The sequence below is a fragment of the Corella eumyota genome, chromosome 1, assembly GCF_963082875.1.
Source record: "Corella eumyota chromosome 1, kaCorEumy4.1, whole genome shotgun sequence".
Classification (NCBI taxonomy): domain Eukaryota; kingdom Metazoa; phylum Chordata; class Ascidiacea; order Phlebobranchia; family Corellidae; genus Corella; species Corella eumyota.
Genome location: NC_137490.1, coordinates 14,440,861 through 14,467,659, shown reverse-complemented (window position 1 = coordinate 14,467,659; position 26,799 = coordinate 14,440,861). Strand labels below are relative to the sequence as shown.

At 28.4% G+C, this 26,799-nt stretch overlaps 5 protein-coding genes across 5 annotated transcripts; 4 read left to right on the top strand and 1 right to left on the bottom strand.

Moving 5' to 3' along the window:
• Nucleotides 1–147: 147 nt before the first annotated feature.
• LOC145763913 (uncharacterized) lies at nucleotides 148–3,859 on the bottom strand. Its single transcript, XM_082575471.1, has 13 exons — nucleotides 3,763–3,859; nucleotides 3,449–3,570; nucleotides 3,139–3,341; nucleotides 2,864–2,969; nucleotides 2,504–2,670; nucleotides 2,187–2,332; nucleotides 1,556–1,589; nucleotides 1,391–1,482; nucleotides 1,152–1,273; nucleotides 862–1,067; nucleotides 676–781; nucleotides 385–551; nucleotides 148–277 (listed from the first exon to the last, which is right to left on the bottom strand). Exons 1-13 carry the CDS (start codon nucleotides 3,857–3,859, stop codon nucleotides 148–150), a joined length of 1,698 nt encoding a protein of 565 aa, XP_082431597.1.
• A 1,021-nt stretch (nucleotides 3,860–4,880) lies between these two features.
• Nucleotides 4,881–7,155, top strand: LOC145744572 (uncharacterized). The gene is made up of 6 exons (XM_082562452.1): nucleotides 4,881–5,463; nucleotides 5,533–5,705; nucleotides 5,823–6,135; nucleotides 6,273–6,441; nucleotides 6,519–6,724; nucleotides 6,821–7,155. Exons 1-6 carry the CDS (start codon nucleotides 5,093–5,095, stop codon nucleotides 6,906–6,908), a joined length of 1,320 nt encoding a protein of 439 aa, XP_082418578.1. The 5' UTR covers nucleotides 4,881–5,092; the 3' UTR covers nucleotides 6,909–7,155.
• Nucleotides 7,156–7,590: 435 nt separating this feature from the next.
• Nucleotides 7,591–15,360, top strand: LOC145744164 (uncharacterized). The gene is made up of 27 exons (XM_082562287.1): nucleotides 7,591–7,713; nucleotides 7,833–7,927; nucleotides 8,005–8,103; nucleotides 8,249–8,479; nucleotides 8,618–8,671; nucleotides 8,889–8,956; nucleotides 9,151–9,224; nucleotides 9,328–9,412; nucleotides 9,536–9,651; nucleotides 9,866–9,977; nucleotides 10,113–10,264; nucleotides 10,440–10,529; nucleotides 10,761–10,809; nucleotides 10,975–11,109; nucleotides 11,263–11,515; nucleotides 11,595–11,637; nucleotides 11,746–11,872; nucleotides 11,956–12,151; nucleotides 12,271–12,473; nucleotides 12,629–12,883; nucleotides 13,072–13,293; nucleotides 13,435–13,538; nucleotides 13,710–13,883; nucleotides 14,081–14,232; nucleotides 14,460–14,607; nucleotides 14,786–14,892; nucleotides 15,131–15,360. Exons 1-27 carry the CDS (start codon nucleotides 7,699–7,701, stop codon nucleotides 15,258–15,260), a joined length of 3,489 nt encoding a protein of 1,162 aa, XP_082418413.1. The 5' UTR covers nucleotides 7,591–7,698; the 3' UTR covers nucleotides 15,261–15,360.
• A 326-nt stretch (nucleotides 15,361–15,686) lies between these two features.
• Nucleotides 15,687–23,622, top strand: LOC145744154 (WD repeat-containing protein 35-like). The gene is made up of 29 exons (XM_082562275.1): nucleotides 15,687–15,801; nucleotides 15,929–16,021; nucleotides 16,256–16,355; nucleotides 16,455–16,547; nucleotides 16,836–17,017; nucleotides 17,175–17,255; nucleotides 17,447–17,612; nucleotides 17,873–18,018; nucleotides 18,138–18,263; nucleotides 18,377–18,480; nucleotides 18,589–18,731; nucleotides 18,872–19,013; nucleotides 19,097–19,169; nucleotides 19,253–19,306; nucleotides 19,378–19,487; nucleotides 19,720–19,801; nucleotides 19,975–20,103; nucleotides 20,262–20,342; nucleotides 20,556–20,692; nucleotides 20,945–21,148; nucleotides 21,275–21,421; nucleotides 21,542–21,674; nucleotides 21,828–21,980; nucleotides 22,145–22,287; nucleotides 22,417–22,519; nucleotides 22,639–22,795; nucleotides 22,917–23,106; nucleotides 23,174–23,224; nucleotides 23,305–23,622. The coding sequence occupies exons 1-29, from the start codon at nucleotides 15,778–15,780 to the stop codon at nucleotides 23,444–23,446; spliced, it is 3,489 nt and encodes a 1,162-aa protein (XP_082418401.1). The 5' UTR covers nucleotides 15,687–15,777; the 3' UTR covers nucleotides 23,447–23,622.
• A 449-nt stretch (nucleotides 23,623–24,071) lies between these two features.
• LOC145744851 (uncharacterized) lies at nucleotides 24,072–26,598 on the top strand. Its single transcript, XM_082562812.1, has 3 exons — nucleotides 24,072–25,781; nucleotides 26,054–26,302; nucleotides 26,367–26,598. The coding sequence occupies exons 1-3, from the start codon at nucleotides 25,566–25,568 to the stop codon at nucleotides 26,526–26,528; spliced, it is 627 nt and encodes a 208-aa protein (XP_082418938.1). The 5' UTR covers nucleotides 24,072–25,565; the 3' UTR covers nucleotides 26,529–26,598.
• The last annotated feature ends 201 nt before the right edge of the window (nucleotides 26,599–26,799 follow it).

Here is a 26,799-nt window from a genome sequence, read left to right as displayed (position 1 = left end):
ATAAATACTCTTTCTGAATTTTAATTCATTTACATTTTAAATTAAATTATTATATACAAAAAAAACTTAACAAATTTGTTGGTAATCAAAGAACAATATACAAATGTCAATACAAATATAGTTATATGCATGCAATAATTTAAATCTTCAAGTGTTCCAAATTGGCTTCATTGCGAAATAGACACGATCGAATAAAAACTGCTTAGTTTTTCTGTACTCAGTATCAGTTTTATGTATCCAATCCAGCAAACCAATTGTTCCAAAACATTGATTGAACCTTGAGCAAAAAGTAATACTCTAGCTAGACTACTTCATTGTTACACATGTATTTAATACAGTATTAACTTACTTATTTTTCGATATAAAGGTAGATATAAAAATTACCTAAAATGATGAAAATCGTGAAATTCTGGTGAAGGAAATCCAGGTAAATGATAACCACTGTGGTGGATTGTTGACACAAATGATGCAATTGTAAACCAAATCCACGACGTGGACAAATGACACCCAAGCACAATAGGAGAGACCAAGATGGGTAGCATATTGACAAGCTAAATGTACATACATAGAATTAGTTTTAATTGTTGTCTCTTAGGTGCTATTGTTGTACCAAATGTTAAAGAAAGACAATTCAATAGCTAACAAATTGTTAATTAATATTAATTAATTGTTTACCACGTGTTCAACTGGATGTGCATATACAACTGCAAGGCTGATTGGAGCAACCCATTCGTGATGTAACTTATGAAATCTTTTGTAAAATACTGGATGGTGCATTAACCTTAAAACGTTAAAATGCGCTTGGTAAAATAAAGCCTCACTACGTGTTAGTCCAAATATAATAATGCAACTACAGACTACCTGTGGAAATAATAAAATCCAAACTCTTGTACGATAACCAAGATGGCAAATTCGATCAAAAATATTTTAAAAGTTGGCAGATCTTCAGTCTTATAAGTCATTCCGAACCAAGTAGTAGCTGGGTAACTTAATAATATCATCACAGAGGAAATCGCCTGATTTACGTTAACCACTTTGATACATTTGTCAAACAATTTTTTGTTTACCTTAAATGAAATTATAAAAAAACGTTTACAAGTGTACCCACTTAGATATATAAACAACAGATTATAGTTACTACCCCATTTTACCGGTATATTTTTGTCTTGTTGGATCTTATATTTGTGTAAAAACTTTGGTTTTCCAGTAAGGTCCAAATAGATGAAAAATGCGTTCGTTAACCAAAAACTAATGGCAAGTGTTGCCATTGTACCTTAATGAAACATGAAAAAAGGCTAAACTATAGTTTTAAAATAAAAATCATAAACTAACTTCAGTTATGTATTAAGTATAAATGGAATACAGAACATTGTTGGATTTTACTACTTACCCAATGTAAATAAAAGAAAATGATTGTATCCAAAAAGTTTAAGCACATACTCCCATATTCCGCTATAGTACACCCCAATTGTTTTTATAATACTAAAAAAATACAAAACCGTTAAAACCACATGCAATTCAATAGAATTTAATAATTTATGATTGCAAAACCCACCTTGGTATAATGTTAAACTTCCAGCCAGCAAACCCTATAGTAGACCATAACAATATTACTAACAAATTCATTTTAATTTATATTAAATTTAAAATTTTATACTATTATGCAATTAAATATTAAAAACTCAAATATATATGTAATAACTTTATTGCAAGCCCTTTTGTAAGTTGATTACATTGCGTTTAGCATACTTTACGATTAAATGAATAATTGACCTTCGATCCTGCTCAACCATTACTTTGTTTGGTTAAGAATCTAAATATTTACATTCCTGTGTTAAAATGTAACTTGTTTATCAAACTAATATCTTTGAAAAATATGATACAAAAGCAAAATATCTGTTTTATTAGTCAAGATTTTTGGCATATTTTGTTTAGGACTAACTTTAAACAAAAAATATACCTTAACTCTAAGAAGCATTTGTGTTTTTACTGCTAAGCAATTAAATAAAACAAAATTTAGGCTTATTGCAACACCACTTTTATTTTTCTAATCCTTATTGCACCATTACTACATACAGCCTTTTTTAAAGCAAAGTTTAAAACAAGCACCAAAAATAATTCAGATAACATAAAAATTATGTTTAAATGTTGCGATTATAGAAAATCCTTTTAAAATTTAATTTAACTTGATTTCTCATCTGGAAATTGTTGGGATATTGGCGTAAAACCGTAATACGTTTTATGACGCTTGGCTTGTACAGACTTCTTGAACTGAACATCAGTTTTGTGAAACGAGTCCAACAATCCATTTGTGCCAAAACATTCGGTAAATCTGAAAAAGAAAGAAATACATTTTGCTCACAAAGCGATTCTTGCTAATAACATAATATTTGTTTTATAACAATATATTACATTGTCATAAAACAACGGGCATATATCTATTTGTAGAGTAATTATATATTGTAATGCTTAATAACAACGTTTTAAAAATACTAAAGCTTACTTTAAATGATGATAGTCATGAAATTGTGGGGATGACATCACTGGAAAATGATAGTTGCAATGATGCAAACAAGTTTCGAACTGAGCTAGAATAAGCCACGCCCATGTTGTACTGATATGAGCTCCAACTACAATTGGTCCAACTAGTAATGGAAGTGCATTGGACACCTTTAATCCAATAAAAAGTTTAAAGATATTATAAATTTTGTAATTAATGACAAGTTTTTTAAAGATTTAATATGATAATATGTGACGACATTTTTTATGTAATAAATTATGTTATTTCATTATTTGTTATATAGCTTTGTTAATTACAAAACAAAGACAGTTGGCAAAAGCAAAGGTATGTCAAACAACTTACAATATGTTCCAACGGATGTGCATACGACGCGGCAATACTTATCGGAGCTATCCAATCATGGTGCATTTTATGAACATGTTTGTAGATCATCGGGTGATGAAACATTCTGAAACATATGTTACAGGCCGAAATATTACTTCATTTATTTGAATGCAAGAACAATTCTATATTAATTTTGTGTTGATGTCAAAGTTGATCATGTAATTGAGTAATGTTCAATGCATTTATTATGGAAATAAACATATGTTAAACTTATCATGCTTAGGCATTTTTACCTGTGCGAATAATAAAATATAAACTCGTCAATTAAAACAAATGCGACAAGGTGTAGAAAAGCGACTGGTGGGGACGGTAGAGGGTTGTTAGCGCTCATTCCTTTCCATTTCATCAAAGGATAAAGCATAAATATCATTGCACATGACATTAGTTCGTTTCTGTAGGCCACAAAACAACAGTGCAGAAATCTTTTGAATTCCACCTTAAATAAAAAATGTATGTTTAACTAAATGCGGGAAACCATTAAGTTTATTTAAAAATTAAAATGCATGAATAAATGAACTATTTTTTCATAATATGTTGGCTAACCGGTTTGTTTTTATCCTGCTGAATTTTGTATTTGTGCAAAAATTTAGGAGCCCCTGTTGAATCCAAAATCATAAAAGGAAAATTGACCGTGCAGAATGCAAGAAATAAAACCAACGAAGTACCTGTAATATATTTATTTTTAAAGCTATTTATTTGCTCGCAGGACGATTAATAATTGTCCAACTATCGTGTTTACTTTATTGTTTTATTTGCCTTTAAAGCACTTTTATATTTGCTTAACTATACAGTCTTATAAATTATTACAAAAGGGTTAGATTATCAAAAAAATAAATTTACTTTTTTAAATTTCTTACCGAATGTCATTACCCAATATTCATCGTTTCCAAATAAATTTAAAATAGAACTCCACTTGTCTTCAAAGTAATTGTGGATATTATTAATATATTCCATGTTTAACACTTTTTTGTTTCACTAAAAATTTAAAATAAAGCATTTTTTATAGCTAACACAATAATACTGTATGTCAAATAAGCTTAAACAAGTAATTCTCAAAAAATGCTTATCATAAAACACTTTTAATCAAAAAATAAATACCGTATACTGCTATGAGAATGTTAGCTAACTTCTATAAGCCTTAGCCTATGTTTTTGTTTTAACTTTTTTGTTTACCAAGTCCATAAAACGGCCGTCTTTTATTTAACGAAGCGACCTATATGTTTACTGTTAGACATACTTTTTATATCATTTCATCAAAAAATTTCTCTGTGTAAAATTAAAACTTAACAAATTTGTTTAATTGTTTTACCAACTTCAGATTGTCAATTTCACGTTATATTAATGTTTTCTTTCGTAATACTTTAATTTTTTCTTGTTTTTTTTATACTTAAGGTGATAGGATTTACATTTACATTGGAGAACGGTGTGCCTGACCGTTAACGTCGGGCTTAAAAGCGATTATGGTAATGGTGCGGCTCGAACCCGAAACTATTCGGCTCGTAATCGATTTTATAACCACTATACCACATTACTTTAATAAACTTAAATATATATTTTTAATAAGCTTAAATTAAATAAGTATATTTTTAGATAATTTTTTAGTTTTAGGAAATTTGCTAGCATGAATTTAAAAAAAATCATTCGTTGTATTCTTATATTTTTATGGTATTTAAACTTGACATGAGTTTCCTTTATAAAGGTCAGGCATTTAACAAATAAAATATACTGTAAAAGTTTTCTCTGGGGCTTAAAAAAGACGAAACCTGATATTTGAAAACGTTATTTAAAACATTGTATTTTTGTAAAAAAGTGTAAACCTGTTTTAGAGTTAGCCATTGTGCTAAGGTTGCATTAATTTAAATATAGTCTACGACTTCCTTAATGAGTTGTCATAACTGTAGATCAAAAAAATACGATTTACGTCAAAGTAATTAGAATTTAAATAAGGTTGTCTGCGTTGGTAAATTATCAAAGGTATAAGAGGTGAAACTGTTTTTAACGTTGTACATTGATTTAATTAAATTCGTGTTAGAGATGTTTAGACAGGAAGTACTTACAAAAGGCAACGTTGCCATTTTCACCAAGGCAGTAAAAAAACGATTTTAAAAAGCGTTTGTGTTAATATATATATATATAACTGTGCACATCGTTTTGCTATCGTTAACTAACGTTCTCAATTCCACAAACATGAAATACGTTAAATATCAAAGTGCTCAGTATTCAAGTACAGCGGCAAGTTTTAACACAACTGAAAGTAATGAATTGTGTCAGATTCGAAGAACTCCAATTTTTCTGTTTTTCTCGGTGTTACCCTCGATGGCATTAATTATAAATGGTTTTGTATTGTTGGCAATTATTCTACATCGTCAGAAGTTACGCCAAAATAATGTGTACTTGCACGTTGGGAGCACGTTGTTGGCGAACGTTGTCTTTGCCCTGCTTGGTCTTTATCAAATACTAAGTTTGTACTTTGCATTGGATGGCTATGCCGATAGGGAATCTTTGCATCGCCAAGGTGTCGTTAGAGAAGATATTCGGACTTGGTGGGCATTTTACAGGTAATTTTCTTAAAGTATACACATGTTGTGTAAAATTAATAAAGCATGTACTTTTTACTTTTATTTTAGGGCTATGCTGACGTCCATGTTTCTTGTCATGTGTGGTAATATCGGAATACTTGTTTCTGCGATTCGTGACTCAATTCATGCACCTTTACTTTTTGGAACTCACTCTTTAAAGTTATCATTAAAAAATCATACCGAAGTTGACGAAGGAAAAGAGTTAGCCAAATTGCTTGCTGGTGAGATTTATAAAAATTTCAAGATAATAACTACTTTTTTAGATTAACATATTTTAACTTTATACAAAGAGTAAAACTTTACTAAGTATGACTGAAATAAAATCTGATAATTTGTAGGTTTTGATCGCAAAAAGAGAACGCAGCTGGCTTGGATAAAAATTGCTGTTGTTTGGATTGTACCGCTCTTATATGTGGTCAGTGCACCTTTAGGTTGGAGTTGTGCCTGGGTATGCACGTGTCTGTCTGGCTGCTATCCTGTTCACGATCTTGGTAGTTTAACTCGAGTATGTTCCCGGGTATGGCCGCCTATGAGACATGACTGGATGGTTGTAAGCGAAGTGGCCTGGTTTCTTTGCTGCTTGGCTGTTATCACTATTTTGTGGAGGGCTATTCGAGATACAAAACGGCATTTTAGATATTGCCAAGACAGGTAACTTGTTTGTTTAGAAAAATAAGAAAGTATTTTTTTTCTTATAAACCTTTTTTAAAGTGTTTTTTGGTTGAGGGGTTGAACATTTTTTTCCCCAATATTTTGGAATTAAATATTATTTATATTTGTGTTTGTAGAGCTTCAAAAAGATTCCAAACGCTTTCTTCGTCCAAAGTTGAGGAGTGTGTTGAAAGTACAAACGAGGCTGATATAGGACATGTTGATATAATTTGTGTAGACACTAAATCTGTTTGTGATTTAAAATCAACAAGACATAGATCGATGGTTCGATCAAGACAAGTATTGGTAATGCAGTTATATTATTAACAAGCTTTTGCATTAACTTATATACTCGGCCTAACCTGAATATATTAAATACCTAGGTTAGGACGTTAAGCAGCTTACAATATCTTATTGCTATCACAACGCTCTTTGTGTTTTCTACCGCCCCAGCAGTCACATTGATGTTTATTGACTATTTATCCAACGAAAACCCAAGCCTGGTGTTCGGTAACGGATGTTTGTGTATTTCGTTCACGTACACTTGGGTGACCCCATTTCTACTTGCTAAATGTCTTAGTGGGATAAGGTAGGTACGATTGAAAATACTTATCCAAGCATTCAAAATAAATACGCGTTCTTTTTTTATAATCAAAAATCTGATAAAAATGGAACTATATTTTAGGGCTTCGATGACTGCCTTGTTGCTTCGTATTTGTAATTCATCACATGTTGTCTCACAAAAGGGAACTGTCAAAGTGTCATCATTTTAAAACAACAACGCATATGTATATAACTGGAAGTAGCTATATGGATAGCAATGTATATAATAAAACTTACACCTGTTATCGGTGTTTTTCCACATAAACAAATTTACTTCTAAAATAAAAATTATAATAAAACTTAATGTGTATTTTAGAGAGTTCAGATGTTATAAACAAAAATCTTTTTTTGTATTTTATTGCGTATTTTATTTTGTGTATTGGCAGCAATTAAAGATTGTGAAAATAATTTTTTTACGCCGAGGATAAACTAATATAAAAATAAAAATGCTGTTTTGAGATTACAATTTTGATATCTGGCGGAAAAAAATTGTATAGCCTTTCTGTCAGTAAATGTCTGCCAGCGTCACTCAGACAGTCTGACCCTCTTTGCGGTTTGACAGACCTCAAAATTAGCCAATCAATATCTGTAATAAAGATGTTTCGTTTAAGTGTAAACAGTCTGACAATAGTTAAAGGGTGCTTTTTATAAAGTAGATATGCTTATGTAAACATAAAATTATAATCAGATACTGAGATATTCTGTATACCGACTGTGACTGGCGTATGACCTTTCTGCCTTTCCAATATTAATTATAAATTAATTTTTGCAGTCTGTCAGTTTTGCACTTGTTTACTCACTAAATTGTATTTTCACTTAATCAGTATTATTTTGTTTTTTTGTTAATAAACAGTTTGATCTGTTGGTTTAAGTGTGTAATATCATTGAAAGTTAAACACTAACGACTAAACAGCTAGATCTGCAATTTGTTGGCAGAGCTCCTAGACGCTGTTGGGAGTAATGGATGTTGGAAATGTGAGAATACTTTATCATTTGCAAATACACAAATATTAATCACAAAAAAACTTTTTAAAGAATAATAATAAATTATTTTACTGTTTTATTACGTTTGTTTACAAGATTTTATTATACAGCTAAACGTTGAAGATGTTCAACAACTTAAGGCAGAGAAAAAAGAGTTAATTAATAATATAAATAATGAGAACAATTCAATTGATGCTTGGAATAGGTAGTTAATAGTAATCAATATTTTTTAAACAACTGTTTATATATATTAATTATTTTACTAAAATGGTTTTCGTTTAGATATTTAAAATGGACCTTAAAGCATTTTCAAAAAAACAAAGAATATGAAGAAATTCTTACTAAGTTTATTTCAAATTTTATTGGTATTGATATGTACAAGTAAGTAGGCTATATAAAAAATATTAGCACAGTATTAAGTACTAGATGAATGCATTTTTTAAACCTTAAAAAGTAAGGCTCCTAACAAATTATCCTTATTTAACTAGTAATTAACTGTTTTTAATTAATTGTTTTTTTTTTATAGAAATGATCCAAGGTATGTTAATGCATGGTTGAATATGGCTGAAGTAAAAAATGACATCAGTATGTTCCCTTACATGAAAAGTCAGGGTATTGGTGTTAAATGTGCTACTTTTTATGCTGCATGGGCAGATGCCTGTGAAAAGATTGGAAAAACAGAAAAAGCATATCAAATTTATGTTAAAGCCGAAAAACATTTGGCAGAACCCATGGAACTCCTAACTCAGTTAAAAAGGTATTTTTTGTGAGTTAGCTCCCATTTAAAAAATATAAATTTTGAATTATTTAATGTTTTGAACATAAGCAGCAGTGTATACACAAAAGCGTTTTGGTTGTTAAACAATAGAAAACTTGACATCAAAAATCTGTTTAGATTGTTTCATGAAAGAACACAAGAAAAACAGCAATCAGAAAAAACTAAGGACATGTAAGTAATTGAAAAAAATTTGATGTGCCAGTTTATGGAAAATAAAAAAAAATTACAAATTTTGTTATTATGCAGAGGCTATTTATAAATATAAATTGCTTTATTTTTTTCTGCCTTATTTGTGTCCTTTATTAATTCTGTTCATTTGTATAGGCCCTTTAATCTGCATGTTACTAGTATTTCAAAATTATAACATTGAACAATTTTGCATTTGCAGAGAGCAACGCACACCTCTTTCAACTGTTGTGAGTCAAGTCAATCCAACTCTTGATAAACAAAAACTAGGTTTGTCTCACAAAAATTTAAACTAAAATTGTGATATACATTTCTGCCTAGTAATTGTTATTAGTGTATACATTTAAAAGTTTAAATTGCTTTGATATTGAATGTGAAATGATGTAAATAATATGTTGTTGTTTGTTTTTATCATAACTTTTACTAATGGTGTTATACTAATTTCTGCCTTCACAATATTTCAGTTGATGGGTATGCTTCTGATAAACAAACAGAAGTAAATAAAGAAAACTTATTTGAAAATCAATTTGAGAATCAGGTAACGATTTTAATGAAGTAAACTTTTTCATTATTTACTTTTACTTTATTTTTTATGTAATAGAAATTTAATTTTTTTAACAATTATTTTTTATTCTTAACAGAACCATCAAGTTAAATCGTTAGTTAAACAGCAAAATAAAATAAATCAAAGTAATAATAAAAATGCCCACCAAACCGAGAAAAAGGGTAAATATATATAAATTTTACCTAAACCAAACAGAATAAAAAGTGTTTTTGTTAAAACTTGTTTGAATTTAATCCTTACCGAAAATCAAAAAAAAAAAAAATTAATCTAAATTATTTTATCAGGATCAGGTTTTAAACCTGAGATCGAGAACTTTTTATCGTGCGAACAAAATGTTGGTCAGTTTTCAGAAGAACACAAAAGAATTGGTGAAATTCATGGTGGGGAAAATCCAAACAATGTAATCTAATACAGAATTTTTTTTATTTTTAAGTGTTAATTTCTTATTCAAACTAAAAAATCAAATGATAATTTAAAGTCTGCTTAGTAACTAATTATGTGTATATCAATAAGAATTTTTATTACATATATATATACATTTTTTGTTTGGTTTATTTAAACTAAAAGGTATATACTTAAAATATTTAGTTACAATAAAAATTGTTTAAATTTAGATTCGTCATTACCCTGTTAACAAAGTTTACTCAAAGTTTGGTGTATTTTCCTTAGAAGAGATTTGGGCTGCTCGATTTTATAAGAAAAGAAAAGAAGACTTAAGAAAAAGTGGTTGGTTTCATTATTAAAAGATTGCAAATATTTGTTCTCCAAGTTAAAAGTTATTCTCTATTCGTAAAATTAAACAGTTTTTTTACAGCTTTTCAGTTTTCTTACAGAAATAAAAATTTTGTAATTTTTATGCAGAGGAAGAGGCTTTTGAAAAAGAGAAATTGTTGTGGAAAGAAGAGAAAGAGAGAGAATGGCAAGAGAAAGAGGCCGAAATGAAAAAACAACTAGAAAAAAGAGAAAAACAAATGCATCAACTTTTAAACTTAATCAAGGAAAAAAATGTAGAGGTATGTTTATGATTTTAATAATATTATTTTTTTAGAACTGTCAAGAAATAATTTTTAAATTTCTTTAATAAATTTAACAAACTCAATTAAAATGTTTTGTTTCGTTCGCATTAGTGTGTTACATGACTTTGACTTAGTTACTAAATCAAATTAATTTTTCTATTTTTAAAAAAAGAATGAAGTTGAAAGTCCACAAGTTAACTGTGCAGATATGACGATAATGGTTAGTTCTGTTTGTGAAAAACTAAAATCCCAACAACAGGATGTAAGTATAGAATAATGTTTTTCCTATGTTAATCAACAAAAATCTTATAAGGTTTGGTTTGTTGCATTTGAAATAAAAGAAGTACAACTTTATAGGTTATTTATAGAGTAATGTTTAGTACTCTTATAATGTGGATCTATTGCAAATCTTTGTGTTTTATCAATGGTGTAACCTTGCTGGTTGAGTTTTGAGCTCATACATATGTGAGATTAATTTTTATTTTTCTTGTAGCATTTATTTAAAGCTGAAGAAGACAATCAAAGTGTACACAGTAATTACGGTAAGTTGAAGAATTGTTTAAATTTTTTTTATAATATATTTAGTAAGAAATTAAGTTTAGTAAGGGATTCTCTATCATTTTGTTATAAAATATAACAATTTAAGTTTAATTTATTCGTTTTGGGGTTAGTATTAATTATTTAGAATTTTCTTATTTTTTATTTAGTGGAAACTGTTAGGCCTCCACTACTTGAAGAAAAAAGCCAAATGCATTCCACCAAATTTGATTCAAGTTCTTATAACCAATCTCGAAATTATTCCAAACTAAGTCAACCATCCCCACTCACCAAAAATGCAAACTGTAATTGCACCTCGGTTACTAGGCAGAAATAAAGTTCTTTAGATAGACCAACTATAAAATTATTTACAAAAGCTAACTTTATTTAACAACTTTTGATTCTCAGATTACAATTTTATCAGACCATGTTTTTGAATCTCGTTTTTTTTTATTAAGGTGAGATTTCTGCCATGTTTCATCAACCGATATCCAGCTTTTTGGATGAAAATAGCAAAACATCAACTACCGTAAATAGGGAAGAATCCTCGACTAAATCCCCACCTCCAAAAAACACAGCTCCTTTCACAATATTTCATGATAATGATAATGAGAAACAAAATGATGTAAAAACTTCTGGGTTTCATATCCATCATGACCCCCCACCTAAAAAGAAAAACTTTTGTTTTCTAAGAGATAATGTTAATGACAAGTACATACGTTTAATTGATTTTAAAATTTTTAATTAAACAGAAAAATTTATTTTTTTGAATACCACTTTTTTGTTTTAGCTCTACTGCTAAAGATCATGAAAATGGATATTCTAAAATTCAGGTAAGTTAACATTACAAAATCAAAATAAACTCACTTTTTACAAAGCTACCTAAATAGCTAAAAGTTAATCAACTCAAGATTATTTAAATAAAATTTGCCCCATTTTAGTTCGGTACTGATATTGGTGATGGTAATGAAAACGAACCAGAATTTTTAAATGACTTTGTTGTTGCTGGTGGCCAGGGAGATTTTGCAACACTTCAAAATTCAGTTTTCACCCCTGGCTTGTTTAAAGGTAAAACAACATTTTTTTTAATTAAATACTTGTAAAATTAAGAGGTAACTTTTTTTAAAAAACATTTGTTAATATTTTTTTAGAAAATGGCAACTCGGTGTTCACCAAATTGCAAAGAAGCTCTGAAGAAACAATTTTAATGGATTTTAAACCGGACAACAACAAAATCTCTGCGGAAAGCACCTCATATTGGCCACAACCACTGACAAACAAATTAAAACTTGAGGACACTTGTCCTGCTGATGAAAATCAAGAACCAGGGTCAGCAAAAAAACTAAGGTACCAGTTAATTTCTACTATATATATATTTTATGTGTATTTGTAGTTTGGTTATTTATGTTATGTCATTAAAATCACAACTCAAAACAAACTTTGTTATAATTTTCTGTGGTTCTTAGTCCTATTCTGGAGGCCAGCAATGAATCAGACAAATCTGATAAATCAAAAAGTCGAATTGATCATGAAACACATAACAGTGTGGCTTTTTCAAATGCAAAATCATTTATTTATCCTTCAAGTGTTGCTAGAAAACCTTTGAAGGATATTTTAGCAACCACTTATAAACCACTGCAAGAAAGTGTGGGACATTCAATGTTGCCAGGTATATAATTAATTTAAAACTGTTTAATAAGATTTACTTTTTTACAATGCATTACATCAAAAAATAATAACATTAATATTCTGAACCTTCTATTATTTTGTGTAAACGGTAGATGGTAGTAAATATGAAAAAATTTAAAAATCTTTTTTGTTAAGATAACTCCTCTGTGGTCAAACCCAACAATTCAAAACCACATTTTCCTACATTCCATGAAGAGAATGCTACCCAAAGTACCAAAGTTGAAATAAAAAACGGCACTTTTCAATGTCCACTCTTATCAGATTTAACCGACACAACCAAAACTAATTTTGGTTTTCAACAAGAAATGAGTTTAAATCGATTGGAATCTATGGGTTTGGATTTAACAAATGAAGTAGAATTGCTAAGTATAGACATCGAGGAAAATACAGGTTTGTTTTATAAACTGTGGTTTATAATAATATCAGTTATTTAGGTTAGGTAACCAAAAAGTTATTTAACCTACGTATTTCAAGAAAAATAAATTAGGCAAAAATTATTTAAAAGTTGTTGAGTATATTGCTTTGATATACATTCTCAATATATAACCGAATGTTGTCAATGTTTTCACTTCTAACAGATTTTGTTGTTGCTCCAATGAAATCCCTGATGTTGGAAGAGAACTCTGATGTTGGAAGAGAACTCTCCGATCAGTCTCTTCCAGAGAAACTTAATATTGTCAATGATCCATGGGAAGACAGAATCATTGAAAAGATATTAAAAGAGAGTTGTCTGTTGGAAGATACTACACAATTTGACCACAAAATGCCATTTATTAAAAAAGGAACAACCATAGATTTAGGTATGAGTAAGTTCATGTGTAGAAGAATATACCCATTTTCTAGAGTTTTTTTAATGCAATGTTTAATTATGGTTTGCATCATCAGCATAAATAAACCCAAAGCACACTAATTTTTTTACAAATTTTTCTTTGATATTACAGGAAATGATAACATGTGTACCTTATTTGAAGTAATTGGAACAGGAGGATTTGCAAAAGTTCATAAAGCTGTAAACAAAAAGACAAACAAAGAATATGCTTTAAAAGTAAGTAAAACAAACTTTTAGAATTAAAAGAGATTACTGCTAAAGTAATGTATCCTAACCAAAAAGCATCATAAACATAATCAAAAAATTGATATTTATCTAGTGTGTATTTATTTTTTATTAGTTATTTCAACATAAAAATGCGAACTGTTAGCTTTGTTGTCCATATAGATTCAACAACCTCCATTTCCCTGGGAAACATATATTACCCAAGAAACTAAAAGAAGGTTTAAAACCAAAGGTCTTGATCAGGTTATTGAACAAATTATGGATATATCAACCACAATTCTCTTCACTAACTCATCATTAATTGTATCTGATTTGCTTTCTAGTGGGACCCTACTTGTTAGTACAAGACTTTTAATTGAAATAAACAGTTCTTTAAATATTTAAAAAGCATTACATCAAAACTTATGCATTTTGTTTAATAAAAATTTTAAACCATTACTAATTGATACTCTTTTTTTGCATTTTTTATTTATTTGTAAAAATTTTTATTTATTAGTCAATTTTTATTTTTGCAATACATGATTTTTTATTAGAATTTGGTGACGAAGTGTGAAGCATCTAGAACTAAACCACGGACAAGTTATTACACTCTAACATGTGAAATTATGTCTGTAGTCCATGCACTTCATTCTGTCGGAATTATTCATGGTGATATTAAACCGGACAACTTTCTTGTTATGAATGGGTAGGTTTTTTTAAATTTATTTTTTTTTTTAGAAATATACTTAGAATAAACTTTTAAATTTATTTTTTTTATTCCTACCATTAGTAGTAAATTAAATAATGTACTATTGAATATTCCTTTAAATGACAGTTTTACACTTTGTTGAATATCTTAATTCAATTTTGTCTGTGTATTTTAATAATACTATTAATTGTAAATAAATCCTTTTGTACAATTATTTGTTTTAGACCTTATGGAATAAAACTTAAGTTAATAGATTTTGGCCGAGCAATAGACATGCAAGCATTTCCCTCCTCAACTGCATTCATCAAAAACTGTGGAACAAGTGGATTTGTGTGTTCGCAAATGGAACAAAATAAACCTTGGAACTATCATGTCAGTTAACCTATTTAACTTAATGTTTTTATTAACTTATAAACCATAAATAATTTTATGACATTGGCGTTTTTAACAAAGATATTGTATAAATTTTTATTATTTTTTTGAAAAAATAAGTTGCCAGGCTGAGAGACTTGATGTCTAAAGATAATTTTATTTACTTACATCTACACAGATTGACTTTTTTGGCATAGCTGGCACAGTGCATGTAATGTTGTTTAATTTATACATGAAAACCTGCCAAAAAGATGGTGTTTGGAGAACTATGCGCAAGCGACCAAGGTTAGTTCAAGTTTTTGAAAAATAAACTCAAATTAATATGAAATTTTACTATTTTAAGTCATTGATGCAGAAGCATGTTACTGTGTCAAAAATCAATTTTAAGTTTATGAAAAAAATTTACATTTCTAACTATTTTAAAACCACTTTTAATAAAACTTTTAAAAAATATGCTATTCTAGCAGTATTTAAGTTATAGCTTTAGGTGTTTACTAACGAAAAATATATTTACTTGTACAAGGTACTCAAGTGAAAACTATGACGTTCTTTTCTCTGCACTTCTTAACTTTAAAACACCCTCCGAAAGTTGGTGTCCTACTATTGAAGATTCCCCACTGCCATCTCTCATAAAATTATTTTCACAAAACTGAAATTGAACTCTTTTGTTTTTTTTGTATATAATTGTATATATTTGACATCATTTAGCTTTAACATTGGTTCATTTAAGCTATTGTATATCTTTTTTGAAGCCCAAATCCTTTTGTATATAAGCTCTAGCGTTTTCGTGTTAAGAAATAAAAAATAAATAAAATAAAACTGTTATAAAATATTTAGGATTTCGTTTACACCTGTAACATTTGATCTAGGAAATTAATTTCTCTAAAAATTATATAGACCTTGTACCTAAAACAAATAGTATGTAATTTAAAAAGAAAGTACAAAAAAACAATTAAGTGCTTAGTTCTTTTCATTATAATATAATGAAACCTTTATGAGGATAATTTTGTTAGTACAATTAAATACCGTAATAGTTTGTAACCGCTTGAATTAAGCAATACAATCTATGAAGACGACAAATTGTAAACAATTTTTTTAATATCGTAAAAAAAAAATTCAACGAGTTTTGTTTGTTTAAATAAAATAAGTTTTTTCAAATAAAAAAACAAAATGTTTGCTTATTTGAGTAAAAAGGTAAGTAGGTATAACACGATATTTAGACTGACTAGACTTTAATTTATTTTCTAAAAAAATAAATTCGCGCTACTTTTTGCCTTTTGGCGTAATATTTAGTAAACATTTTTTTTTATATTTATTGCAGATTGCCATTCCCAACAATGTTCCTCTACATTGTATTTCGTGGAACAAGGAGCATGGTTATATTGCATGTGGAGGTGGAGAGGGTCTATTAAAAGTAATTTTTTTCAATTTTGTCACAATTTTATTATTTCCATTCCTTCTAAACATTTTTTATTTATTTTTTTTTTATTTTGGCATTAACATACTTCCTCCTAAACATTAACATACTAAAATTGAAAGGTGATTTTTTAAATAAATTTTAACAAAAAATCTGTTATTAGGTATCATAAAATTGTTTTTGTTATAAATTGATGTGTTACACATTATCTTAAATTTTTTTTAAATCTAGGTATTGAAACTAGAAACACAACCTTCTAAAGATGCTAAAGTTCGAGGTTTAGCTGCTCCAAGTAACCTAAGTATGAACCAAACTATGGAAGGACATAGTGGTAGGTTTCCTGAAATAACATAATAAATTACTTTTTTGTATTGTTAACTGTTTTTGTACAAAAAAAAGGAAGTGATTTTGCTATTATATTCCTTTTTAGGAGCTGTAAAGGTGGTAACATGGAACAACCATTATCAAAAGTTAACAACAAGTGATGAAAAGGGGCTGATTATTGTGTGGATGATGTTTAAAGGTAACTTATTTCTTTAAACACTGAAAAAATATAAGTTTTAAAAATTGTAAAAGAGACCTATGTTTGCAAGAAGCCGAATGATAATTTATCTTTGTTCTACAATTGACAGTTTTTTTCATTTTTATGTTTTTCAATGGTCTCTTTGTTGTACATATATAAATAGATTGTAATATTAGTATTTTATGGTACAGTATTTATAATTCACTATTAAAAGTAGTCTTTGGTATAGTTTAAATGTTATTATAGTAAAAAATGTTTTTTTTATAAACTAAACCGAATATTTTGCAGGTAGTTGGTTTGAGGAGATGATAAACAATCGAAACAAATCTGTTGTAAGATCAATGTCCTGGAATGCAGATGGGTCGAAGATATGTATAGCTTATGAGGATGGAGCTGTTATTGTTGGTTCTGTGGATGGCAATCGAATATGGGGAAAGGATTTAAGAAATATGCAGCTATCTCATGTTGCCGTGAGTATTTAGTTTTACAAAACATTAACTATTAGCTCTCAGCCTATTTTAGTTTATGTTTAGTTTGCCTTTTAAAAAACTCCTAATTACATTGCATATATGATTAAATCTTGCCTAGCTGATGTTACTGAGTTAATATGAACTTAATTACTTTTAGTGGTCACCTGATGGCAAAATAATCTTGTTTGGAACAACAAGTGGAGAATTACATGTCTTTGATGGACTTGGAAATCCAATAGTCAGTTATTTGTTTATTTACATTGGTTACATTACAGCCAAAACTGCATTATTGTTTGTATATATTTAATTAAACTTGTTATGATTCTTTAGGCTATGAAAATTTTTGGTATTTTTTTTACATAAAAACTTAATTTACAAAAATCCTATTTAATATCTGCTAAATTTAAACTCAATCTTTATTTTTTTAAGGGTAAAGTGGAACTTTCATGCTTGGTAAATGTGACCGGAGCAATAAGCTTAGCTGCTGTGGATTGGTATAACGGAAGGCTAGGATATGTAGAACCTGATTGTCCTTGTTTAGCTGTGTGTTTTGATAATGGGCGGTGCCAATTAATGAGGCATGAAAGTGATGATAGTAAGTTTTAAGTTCAAATGAATTATTTTCTAGTTAAACTTTTTTCGATTTGTTAATTGATTAAAACTTTTCCTTAATTTAATGATGCTTTTTTGCTGGGGATGTTAACATGTTTATTGTTTCTGATAATCTACAGCATTAGTTTTGTGTTAAAACAACATCATAAAATTTGAAAACCAGTACAAAAATACTCTAAAACTAAAACTTATAATATCAACTTAACATTGGGGGTTTGTGTGATTATTGTTTTGTTTATTTAGAGCCAGTGTTATTGGACACTAACATATCAGCAGTGGATGCTAAATGGAATGACACTGGTTCGGTTTTGGCGATTGCAGGTTCACAACGTCTTCAACAACAAGATAAAGAAGTTAATGTGGTGTTATTTTTTAGTACTTTTGGGGAGGTTTGTAATTTTTCCTATTCTTGTTTAAAATTAAATTTAAAGATTGTATAAACTTAAAAATTAAATTCTAAACATTTTTAAAATTTGTTTGTAACAAAAAATATTAATTTATGTCCCAGCCTTTACATACCTTAAAAGTGCCTGGTCGAAATCTTACTTGTTTGGATTGGGAAAAGGGAAATTTAAGAATTTCTCTTGCTGTTGATTCCTTTATATATTTTGCTAACATAAGATCAAACTATAAGGTGATTTTTGGGATATGTGTGTAAGTGTTTAATGTGCACACGGCTGTTATTTTAGCAAATACCTAAAAAAAATTCTATTTTTTTATGTTATAGTTTAATTTTTGTTTTTATAGTGGGGTTATTGTGCCAACACAGTTGTTTATGCTTTTATGAAACCTGAAAGAATTGAAAATTGTCTAATATTCTGGGATTGGAAAAATAAGGAAAAATACGTAAAGTAAGTAAAAAAAATCAAGATTTAGGTTAATATTTATCACATAATAAACACTAAATTTTTATAGCTTAATTTTAATTGACTTACAATCATTTAATTTTACTTTTTTAGGTATGTGAAAAATCTTCTGCTACTCAATGCAAGTGGACAGTTTTGTTGCCTAGCAACCAAAGCAGAAGACGATGAACGACAATATGCGATTGTTTTGTGCAATTCCATTGGAACTCCGATGGATTCAAAGTTTATTGATTTTGGTAAATAATTTGCCATTATTTTAAGGAACTTTAGATTTTTTAATATTTTATAAAACAAAAATTTAAAAAACTGAACAAATTAACTTTAAAATGATTAGATTTTTACCTTTAATGATATTTATAACGTTTAATTTTTGTAGAACCCTTGTATATGAGCATGACAGAACATTATGTAGTTGCTGCTTCTCATGAAGCTGTTTATGTTTGGCAATTCTCAACCTCGCGATCACTCGGGTTGTCTCACGTTGTTACTTCCACCCAAAGAAAAGATAATCGGGAAAAGTAAAATTTATTTTTTAATCAGTTTTGTTATATATATATATATTTTGTAGTAGATAAAAATTTTAACAAATTTATTGATATAGACTTGTTCATATTGATGAGGAAAAAGCCCAATCTTCAACTGCAGATTCCCTTAACTTTAAAGCGGCAAAAATGGTAATTTAGATGTAATAAACAAAAAATGCTGAATATATACTTAAATTAAGTGTTTTTAAAAATAAATTTGCAAATACTTTTAGCCAACCAAAGATCAGATTTGTGCAGTTACAGCATCAGATAAAATTGTCGTAGTGGTAAGTATAAACCAATAACTTAACTGGTTCATGTATTTTGTTTACTAACTTGAGTATATATTTCTATACAGGCTCGAGAGTCGGGCACTATACACAGATATTCTTTACCCCATCTTGAGTTAACACATAGATATGCTGTTGTCTGCCAACCCAGAAAACTAGCTCTTAATTCAACTTCATCGTGAGTAACAAATTTTTAAATAAAATTTTTTTATTAAACAGAATTTAAAACAAAAATAAGTTGACAACTAAATGCTTTGCCTGTTAAACTTAATGGTGTGTTTATTTATAAATAGTATGTTATACATAATCCGGGGTGCTAGTTGTAAATACAGGTTTAGTAAATTCATAAATTGCTTTGTAGTTTAGTGAAAAGTAAGAATCAAAGTAAAATTAAATATTTTTATTTAAAGGCGAATGTCAATGATTGACAATGCAGGAATTTTGACCTTTTTTGACCTTGACGCACGAGTCACCGATGAAAATGGACAAGAAGTAAATTTATTTTGTTTTTAACAAACCTCTAATTAGTTTTATTATTTTAAGGATGTTTTAGTCACCAATAAAAAAAGTTAATCAGTTAATTTAATATTAGTAGTTTGTATCCATTTTAAGTAATTATAAATTAAAATTCTGTATAGTTTTAATAGTTTGTATTCATATTGTAGTTAATTGGAGAGCATATTAGGTTTGAGAGGAAAGATTGTTGGGATATGAAGTGGGCTGAGGACAACCCTGAACTAATCGCAATCATGGAAAAAACACGAATGTACATTTTCAGAGGATTAGACCCAGAGGTATTATTTTTAATTTAAAATTTAATTATACAGTTATTTTAAATGATTTGATTTTTTTTGGAAAAAATAAAGTTTGCTACCATAAATTACATATGTTAAATACTTTTGATGTGTTGTTAAGTATTTAAATGAGATAAACATAATTTATTTACTTTTAGGAGCCTCTGTTATGTTCTGGATATATTTGTCAGTTCAATGATCTTGAAATCAAAACTGTGTTGCTTGATGAAGTTTTTAAGGTTGTACTTTTTAGAATTTATTTAAATACTGTTTTATAAAAAAAATCTTTGGCACATTTATTAACTTACATCACATCATTGACTAAATTATAAAACTGTAATTTTGATTCACTATTTTTGCTATGACCAAGCACTAATTTAAATATATTTTGTAATATTAACAATTACCAAAAAAAATTTTTATTTAATGAAACACTTCTCTTGGTTTGTTAGGACCCGGAACATCCAAATTCTGATGATGTTATTGAAATGGAAGTTAAATCATTGAGAGACACCAGAGCACTTGCCCATACTGTTGGTATGAAAGACACGGCACAGTTTGTTGAAGATAATTCACATCCGAGATTATGGTAATGTAAAAACAGTTACAGAAATTTATCCATTTAGTACTTTGTTGTAAAAGAATATTTTAATTGAATTTCTATCAAAATTTTTTGATAATGGGTATATTTAAGTACTTTTAGTTTACTATTTTATAGATTTGTTTAATATTTATGTATTAAAATCTACATTAAAAAACATAGCCTATACTTTTTTGGTGTAGGTAAAAATAAAAAAGGTTTTCTGTACCTTAACAAAATTTTGTGTTTCTTGGTTTTCAGGCAAATGCTTGCTGAAGCTGCCTTGGATCAGCTAGACTTACCAATGGCTGAACATGCATTTGTGAGATGTAAAGATTACCAAGGAATTGGTTTGAGTAAAAAACTTTCCAAGCTACAAAGTGAGTCAATGAAGCAAGCTGAAATTGCTGCCTATTTCCGAAGGTTTGAAGAAGCTGAGAGAACGTATTTGGAAATTGACAGACGGTAATTAAAGCTACTATCATTTTGAATTGTAAGTTAAAAAATGTTTTGTGCTATTATTTGATGAAATATAAAAAATATGCATTTTTACAAATACTGCAAAATTAATAAAACTACTTTTTGTATTAGTGATTTAGCAATTGAGTTGCGAATGAACTTGGGAGATTGGTTCAGGGTTGTTCAGTTGTTGAAAACTGCCTCTGGAGGATCTGATGACAAACAATTACTTCAGGCTTGGAATGCAATTGGAGATTATTATGCTGACAGATTAAAATGGTGAATTTGTTTTTCAAAATTTAAACCAATTTAAAATGCATTTGATGTTCAGATATGTATTCAATTTAACTATTACATAATGATTTTTGTAAAAATATATATTTAAAATGTTTAATGCAGGGCGAATGCTGTTACTTACTACCTTCAAGGCAACAATCAGGAAAGATTGGCTGAGTGTTATTACATGTTGGAGGACTACGAAGGGATGACAACCTTAGTTGAAAGCTTGCCTGAAAACCATAAGTTACTACCTGTAAGTTTTTTTTAATACCCAATATTTTACTTTAAAAAAATGTTAAAATTCTAATATTAAAAAGTTGAAAAGATTAATATATCGTATTTGCTTTAAATTTAGTTTTATTGGGCTTAAATAATTAACTTATAAAATTACAAACTTTTCTAATAGGAAATGGCGATGAACTTTCGCATGGTGGGTATGTGTGAGAAAGCAGTATATGCTTACCTTAAATGTCAGAAAGTACAAGAAGCGATTGACACTTGTGTATACTTGAACCAATGGAGTCAAGCAGTCGATCTAGCACAAACTCATAATGTGGAGGTAACTGTAAATTATGTGCTGTACACCTAAAACGTATTTTAAATTGAAATTCCAAATTCTCATTTTTGTGTATGAAATTGAAATTGGCCTTCCTTTATTTTGTATAATTAAGACAAATATTATTTTTATTGCCTAACTATTTTACCAACGATTCTTGCTTTCAGGAAATAGATTCATTGTTAGCAAAATATGCTTCTCACCTACTTGAGAAGAATAACACAATACAAGCAATTGAATTGTATCGAAAAGCAAATCATTTTGTTTCTGCTGCAAAGCTGTTGTTTAAAATGGCTGAAAGTGAAGCAAAGTAAGATTTACAAAATATATTTGTTAGTTGGTGCCTAGTTTAAGTTTAAATGAGCTATCCAATAATTATACCTAAAAAGTTAGGATAATTTGGCTATTATAAATTGTGTTTGAAACTATTTATTAAAAGGAAATCAGCTTCTCCACTGCAAATGAAAAAGATTTATGTTCTTGCTGCCTTGCTTATTGAAAAACATTATGCTCTGATAAGAGGAAAAAGCAAAAAATCTATGGTAAACTTTTTAATATTATTTTTTTTCGCATTTATTTTTTTTAAATGTGCTTGTATTTCATTATTGAAAGTTGCCAATTATAGTTGAAATTTTATTATAATGTGTTACAATAAATTAAGGAGGGATCTCGAATTGATAGCTACCTTTATCAAGATGGTGAATTAAATGATTCGCAAGTTATTGATCAAGCATGGAAGGGTGCAGAAGCATATCATTACTTTCTACTAGCACAAAAACAACTCTATGATGGTTATGTTGATGCGGCAATGTGTACCGGTATTTTATGTATAAAAAATTATGTGATTTGAAGTTTGATTTTTAAATATTGCCTTTTTTAATATTTTTTGGCTTATTTTTGATACTTTTTGGCTTATTTTAAAGAGTTATTTATTTTTAGCTGAACATTTGTCAGATTATGAAGAGTTTATAGATGCAACAAAAATTTACAGTTTGTTGGCACTTTCTGCTGCTTCAAACAGAGCATTTTATATTTGTTCAAGGGCCTTTGTCAAACTTGAAACCCTGGACAGTATAAGCGAACAAGAAAGAAAATCTTATCAAGACCTCTCAATGCAAATTTTCACATTGTAAGTTGGTTTTAAATATTTGGAAAAATTTTTGAGTTTCTGTTTTATTTTATCTGTTTATTTTTAGGCATGAACCGCATGATGAAAGAAGAAAACTGGGATCCCATGATTTTAATGAGTAAGTTGCTAAAACTATGTGTATTTAAATTGTTGCTTACTCATTTTTTTTAACCACCTGTCACAAACTATTTTTTCTAGAAAATTGCCCCGGTGTTTAGTAACTGGAAGACCTATAATGAACTCCCAATTCTGGACGTGCATGACTTGTAAGAGGCAAGCTGAGGGACAAGAAATTGCAAGATATAATTTCTGTCCTTTGTGTCATACTCCAATTCAATAACCTTAATTTAGATTGCTTATTTTTTAACATTCAGAGAGTCTATTCGTAGTTTTATTGTCCATTTTATTGTGACAAAATTATTGTTTTATTATTTTTCGTTTATTTCATATTTTTATGACTTTTTTATGATGTTTGTATTGTCATTAGAACTTTATCTAAGTAAACCAATTCTGTACATCCAATTAATCTGTTTCTAATTTTTTGTATAAATTAGTATTACACTTGGTATACATTTATGATTAAATTGAATGTAGTAATTAAAGAATAGGATTCTTAAATAATTTTGTAACCCACAGAAATAACTTCATATTTTGGTTATTTTAAAACTAGGGAAGTGGTAAACAAAATATTAAAGGGAACACTATAAAGTTGAGGATAAAAAAATAGCACACTGGGTAATTTCCCCAATTTTATTATTGTCTGATAACGAAAACATTTTTTAGTAACTATATTTAAAATGAATCTAAAAAGGTTTTTGTATTTTATAAAAAAGGAATTTAAGTAAAACTTATGTAATTATAATAAATTGTTGTACTACCAGACTACACTTTTAAGATAAACGGTAATTCATATTCTGCTCCTGATGAATAAAGAAGATTTTTGGGATGATTTCTTTTACCTTGTTAAAAAGGTTACAGAATTTTTCGTTCTTAGTAACCGAATTAAAAAACTAACATTAAGTTTAAAACAAAACAATTCACTTCAAATAAGTATGTATTCCCTGCTATTTTTAACTGATGCTCCTGTGGATTTTGACATTGAAGATTTGGTTGATGAGAGAGTGTTAAACTACTGCTTCAACTTTTATAAAATAACTCAACATAATATTTGTTTCAAAATGTATAAAAATCTAAAAACCGAACACACAGACAAAGAATCTTGTTCAGAATTAAAATGCAAGGAAGAAAACATCTCCAATATTATTAATGTAATAAGCGATGATTCAAAAAAAAACTGCACAGAAATTACTTTAGATATTCAATGTTCTAAAATGCAAGCTCAGTTATTGTTAGAAAATATAAGATTCTACATTAACAGAATAAGAAATTTATCCTTATTAGAGTGTAACATTAAGTGTAGTTGCTTTGAATTTAATGATAATAGACATAGTGATAGATTTACATTAGGTTGTTGGAATGTTGATTGCTTGCTCAATAATTATTTTTCATGTTTAAAAGTAAACAAATTTGTAGATTTTAAATCTAGTAAAGTTGTAACAATAAAGTTCAAAGAAAATAAATTTAAGTTAACTGTATTAGCTTCAACAACATCTGTAGTTGAGTGTGATTATGGCATTCTTTCTTTATATGTTCATGGCCTCTTTGGAGTTCCATTAACTCTTAACGCTATTAGTATTAAAGAGCTGTCAGGTTGGAAGGATTATAATATTGCTATTCAAGAACAAATAAATGAAAAAACTTTATCATGGAAAATTACAACAACGAATGACTTACTTATGAAGCCTCACATTGCTGTGATTATAATTATTGAACCGTTTCAAATTACCCAGCCAGTTTTAAATTCATGGATCACTTTTAAACAGACTGAAACTGCTCTAGGCGAAATTTTGAAAATTAATTTTTCTCAATTAAAATCAAGCTTTCAAAATGTTTTTCAACAAATTTTACCCTGTTCAAAAGCTATTAAAAGAAAACATAGACATGATGGGGCAATAAATAGCACTGTACATGCTGTTTGTGACATTCTGACCTACAGTTCAAATATTACATTCCGTGAAACTTGCTTTTCACTGATGCACTCAACAAACACTCAAACTTTTGAGACCAATTTCTCTTCTGAACTACAATGTTATTGTGAAGGTAAACAAAGATGGAAACGGGGAACTTGCATAGAAAAAAGTAATGAAGAAGATGACTGGAATACCTTGAAAAATTTTAGTTACTAACACTGCATTTTACACTTTGTAATACAATTTAAATAACAAATGTATGTTGTGTAAATGTATGTTAACATGTGTGAGTTTTAATTTATTCTACATAATTTATATTTTACTTTACATTTTTTTTATTAGCAAACTTTCATTTTCATATATTGGCCAAATATTTATTTGTTTAAACTATTTTTTTATTAATTTTAATTTTGTATACAGTAAAAAAATATGCAAAGTAGTATTGTAAGAAAGGGAAGGGATCTTTTCATTGTTGTAAAAAACATATATCAATGTACTGGATTGCACTATGAATGTAAAAAAGGGTACTTGGCCCACTTTGTTCAACCGTATATAACATTATACTGTAAAGAAACAAACCAACATATATTTAATTCCTCTAAAAAGAATTACCTACGTTCATCATACACAAATTTTAGAACCAAGGTAAATAATTGATTTGTTTTCAATATAAAAACAAATAGGGCTGTCTTCGATCTTATTAATGATATTTGGTAATTGTAACTGTTTTTTCAACCCAGGGTACATTACCAAGATAATATTGATCTAGATACAATGTGTGGGTATTAATTTATTTTTTTATAAAAAATATTGTTATAGCGAACAGAATGAATTTATAGAATCGAACCAAAGCCCTTATGTTGTGATGTTCAGTGCTTTTTAAACTACATTATTTTTTTATATTTTCACATGTTAAGTCAAGTTTTCATGAATATGATGATGATAATGATCTGAAAAGTACCATTGATATTACAAAGAAGCAAACCTTTCCGAAAAATTTAGAACACCCACATTATAAAGATATACTAGTAAAATGTCCAAACAAGGTTGTGGTTAACATATTAAAGTATTCTATGAAATTTATGACTGAGGATCAACATGATGAAGCTTACTACAATGGAAGTGTTAGACTTAATAAACAAAGGGTTGAAAAAAGATCTGCAAAGGTAAATGTATTTATTAAATTTCTTACCTTGATAGGTTAATAATAAATACCATTTTTATTATTAGTGCAGAGAGGGTGATGTATTAGACATAGTTACAGATGTGAATGAAGATACTGTGTCGCTAAGAAGAGTTGAAATTTTGCAAATAAACACTGTGGAAAAATCCACAGCCTTACTAGTTTGGGTTAGAAGATGGAAATTACTTAAATTAAATCGAATTCAATAAAAAAAAAAAATTATAAGCAAATTTACATTTTTTTGTACTGTCTCATCTATTTTTTTCAAATAAAATCGTGTTTTTTAACGGCATTTTGTAGAATAAAAACAAATTTATATATACTATACTTGGGGCATAGGCCATTGGTAACTTTGACAATCACAAAAAAATCGTTTAAGCTATTGGTAATGTTTTTTTGGATTTGTTCTAGTTAACACGTATCTAAAATAATTTAAACGTTAGATTATAAAAAACAAAATTCGATAGCTACGATATTTCA

What these genes read in the sequence shown, in the direction of transcription:
- LOC145744851 (XM_082562812.1), top strand. Translation starts at nt 25,566, where the DNA reads ATGCAAAGTAGTATTGTAAGAAAGGGAAGGGATCTTTTCATTGTTGTA. An exon ending in ACACAAATTTTAGAACCAAG is followed by an intron (nt 25,782 to 26,053) that starts GTAAATAATTGA and finishes TCACATGTTAAG; the next exon opens with TCAAGTTTTCATGAATATGA. An exon ending in TTGAAAAAAGATCTGCAAAG is followed by an intron (nt 26,303 to 26,366) that starts GTAAATGTATTT and finishes TTTTATTATTAG; the next exon opens with TGCAGAGAGGGTGATGTATT.
- LOC145744164 (XM_082562287.1), top strand. An exon ending in CCACCAAACCGAGAAAAAGG is followed by an intron (nt 9,413 to 9,535) that starts GTAAATATATAT and finishes TTATTTTATCAG; the next exon opens with GATCAGGTTTTAAACCTGAG. An exon ending in GTGGGGAAAATCCAAACAAT is followed by an intron (nt 9,652 to 9,865) that starts GTAATCTAATAC and finishes GTTTAAATTTAG; the next exon opens with ATTCGTCATTACCCTGTTAA.
- LOC145744572 (XM_082562452.1), top strand. Translation starts at nt 5,093, where the DNA reads ATGAAATACGTTAAATATCAAAGTGCTCAGTATTCAAGTACAGCGGCA. An exon ending in GTTAGCCAAATTGCTTGCTG is followed by an intron (nt 5,706 to 5,822) that starts GTGAGATTTATA and finishes GATAATTTGTAG; the next exon opens with GTTTTGATCGCAAAAAGAGA. An exon ending in AAATGTCTTAGTGGGATAAG is followed by an intron (nt 6,725 to 6,820) that starts GTAGGTACGATT and finishes ACTATATTTTAG; the next exon opens with GGCTTCGATGACTGCCTTGT.
- LOC145763913 (XM_082575471.1), bottom strand. Translation starts at nt 3,859, where the DNA reads ATGGAATATATTAATAATATCCACAATTACTTTGAAGACAAGTGGAGT. An exon ending in ATATTGGGTAATGACATTCG is followed by an intron (nt 3,571 to 3,762) that starts GTAAGAAATTTA and finishes AATATATTACAG; the next exon opens with GTACTTCGTTGGTTTTATTT. An exon ending in ATTTCCAGATGAGAAATCAA is followed by an intron (nt 1,590 to 2,186) that starts GTTAAATTAAAT and finishes GGTCTACTATAG; the next exon opens with GGTTTGCTGGCTGGAAGTTT.
- LOC145744154 (XM_082562275.1), top strand. Translation starts at nt 15,778, where the DNA reads ATGTTTGCTTATTTGAGTAAAAAG. An exon ending in TGTGTGGATGATGTTTAAAG is followed by an intron (nt 16,548 to 16,835) that starts GTAACTTATTTC and finishes AATATTTTGCAG; the next exon opens with GTAGTTGGTTTGAGGAGATG. An exon ending in AAAACCATAAGTTACTACCT is followed by an intron (nt 21,675 to 21,827) that starts GTAAGTTTTTTT and finishes CTTTTCTAATAG; the next exon opens with GAAATGGCGATGAACTTTCG.